Below are 3,024 nucleotides of genomic sequence, written 5' to 3' on the forward strand. Positions count from 1 at the left end.
TGTTTCGAAACTTTCCCCATCTGATGTATTATTTTTGAACTGATTTCTGAATTTTCTGAAAATTTAAGTTTCTCCAATTCATTTTCTCGAATTTTCCGTTGTCCCGAACACTTTTAATTTTTGCGCAACATTTTTATGGTAATTAACTTTTATTTTCACGTTTTTCTTCACTTAATATTCCATACTGTTTTAATATTAATTGATTTTTATTTAAGCTTTTTTTAAATCATCTTGACTTTTGCACATTAGTTTGTTATTAATTAATGTTTATGTCCACGTTTTTTTAACCATCTTATTTTTTTGCTAACTATTTTGATATTAATTAACTTCTATTTCCGTGTTCTTTTAATCACTTTAATTTTTACATGCCGTTTCGATATTAATTAATTTTTATTTCCACGCTTATTTACTTATTGCTTTTTATTATTCTCATTCACCGTAATTCTTGCATGCCGTTTTGATGTTAATTTTTATTTTCACATTTTCTCATTCACCTTCTGTTTTGCATGCTATTTTGATACTAATTAACTTTTATTTTCACGTTCTTTTCTCATCTTAATTTTTGCATGCTGTTTTGTTAACCCAATTTATTTATTGTTTTTTTTTTTTCATTAACTTTTATTTCGTATTTTTTTTCTCACCTTAACATTCGCATACCATTTTGATATTAATTTTTATTCATTTTAAGTTTTACTTTTCTTCACTTTAATTTTTGCATGTCATTTTGGTGTTAATTAATTTTTGTTTTTACGCTTTCTTGATTTTTGCATGCTATTTTGATATCAATTAACTTTTACTTTCATGTTTTCTTTCCATCTTAATTTTTGCTTGCTGTTTTGCTACCCCAACTTATTTCGTGTTTTTTATTATTTTCCACCCTAACATTGGCGTGCCATTTTGATATTAATTAATTTTCACTTTCACCTTTTTTCATTACCTTAATTTTGCATGCTGTTTCGATTCTAATTAACTTTTACTTCAATTTGACATTACTTTTTTTGATATCACTTTTGATGTTACTCAACTTTTATTTCTACGTTTTTTTGCATGCTGTTTTAATATTGATTAAATTTCATTTCCACGTTTTTTAATCATCATGTTTTTGCCATTCTGATATTAATTAAATTTTTATTTTCATCTTTCTTTCATCTTAGTTATTGCATGCTATCTTAATATTAATTTACTTTTATTTCCACTTTTTTTTAATCATCTTATTGCATGCTATTTTGGTATTAATTAATTTTTATGTTCACTTTTTTTTTCATCTTAATTTTACATTCTGTTTTGTTAAACCAAATTACTTAGTGCCTTTTATTATTAACTTTTATTCCAACTTTTTTCGCCTTAACATTTGCATACCACTTTGATATTAATTGATATTTATTCACCTTAATTTTTGCCCTATTTCACCCTAATTTTTGCATGCCGTTTTAATGCTAATTAATCTTTATTTTCACGCTTTCTCATTCATCTTGTTTTTTTGCATGCTATTTTGATATCAATCAACTTTCATTTCCACTTTTTTTTCATCTTAACTTTTGCATGTTAGCTGCATCTATAATTGTTATAATCCATTTTATTGGAAATTATTCAAATGTACTAAAAATTTATGCTAACGATCAAGACTTACTTATTAATTCATTTTAATTGTTGTTTTAATTAATTTTAATCAATGGTTTATGGTTTTGATTCTAATTACTGGTTTATCAATTGACGGTTTTAATTTTAACTAATGATTTATTAATTTTAATTAACGATTTGCACTGACGACTTTAATTAGTGTATGCATTATTAAGGTTATCGATCATATCAATTTCACTTCTATAAGGCAAAATTCTTTGAATTTGCTCAAGCGATTTTCAGATAATTTAAACAATGCTGAAAACATACTTACTTTGCGAATGGTTTTACAAAGTTCGATGCCACTCGTCAATAAAGGTTTGTGTTTTTGAATTTTGGCATTTCGGAGCATAATTCCTCGGTATTCTTTATTGTTGAAATAAACATTAATTTGCGCTACTTATTCTATATTCGTGTCCCTCACAAAATGATTTTTAAATTTCGCTTTTACAGATATTGCAAGCAATTTGTTAAAATACGACAAGAAATTGGGGAAAAATAAAATGTGTTTCGAATGGTTTAATAGTCGTTTTGTTGATGCATTAGTAAATGGTTATTGGATTTTGATTGAAAATTTTAATTGTTGCAGGTTACTTTAGTCGATAAAAACTTTACTTAGGGCTGTACCTTTATATCAACTGTTACTTTTTCATTTTTTGGTGCTGCAATACTGAACTGATTAAATAGCTATTTAGAAAATAATGAGAATTGAATTTGCAAGATTGAATTTGAATTTGTTGAATTCGGAATTGAATTTGCAAGATGTAATGATCGTGTTTCTGTTGTAAAAGCAAGTAATGATTTCCGGTTGCTATTTGTTGGTTTTAATTTTTTGCTTGACTTCTGGAATGATCATTTAGAGTATTGAAATATTGCTGAAAGTTGAGAGATCAAAGTTTCATATTTTTTTGCTCATATTTTCGATGTCATGTTGTCCAGACTGTAATTTTAACTAATTAAAAATGGTTTCACAAATTTAGCGTTTTCTTCACGATATATGATGATTACGGCAGTGTTTCACGGGCTGTGTGTAATCGTTCAGTGGAATTATACTTACTAATGAATGAGCTTGGTTCAAATTAACGCAAAGATCTGGTGGTATGTACTTATTATCTCTATTACCACACATTTTATTAGTAAGAGGATTCGATTTGTTGTTTTTTCTTAGAAATTTCTTGCTATAAGATAAGCTAATTTTTTGGTACTAACTTGGATGAAAAGAATTTTCTCATCCCTTGTCACAATAGTTATACTTCATATTTTAAAACATTTTTTACTTTTCTTTTGTAAACTTTGTTTAAGATATTCTAGATTACACCATCTGTATTGCAATAGATTACACCATCTGTATTGCAAGCAGTTTTCATGCTAATTTAAAGATACTGTTGAAGGAGAAGGATGTGG

General features: G+C 26.6%; 1 protein-coding gene across 1 annotated transcript; it reads left to right on the plus strand.

The window, feature by feature from the left end:
• Window positions 1-1,863: 1,863 nt before the first annotated feature.
• LOAG_14100 (hypothetical protein) lies at window positions 1,864-2,703 on the plus strand (the record flags this gene model as incomplete). Its single annotated transcript, XM_003149602.1, has 3 exons — window positions 1,864-1,938; window positions 2,074-2,209; window positions 2,601-2,703. Coding segments are annotated over 3 exons (314 nt in total), but the record flags the coding sequence as incomplete, so codon positions are not given.
• Between the last annotated feature and the right edge of the window lie 321 nt (window positions 2,704-3,024).

This window comes from Loa loa (genome assembly GCF_000183805.2).
Source record: "Loa loa unplaced genomic scaffold supercont3.234, whole genome shotgun sequence".
NCBI lineage: Eukaryota > Metazoa > Nematoda > Chromadorea > Rhabditida > Onchocercidae > Loa > Loa loa.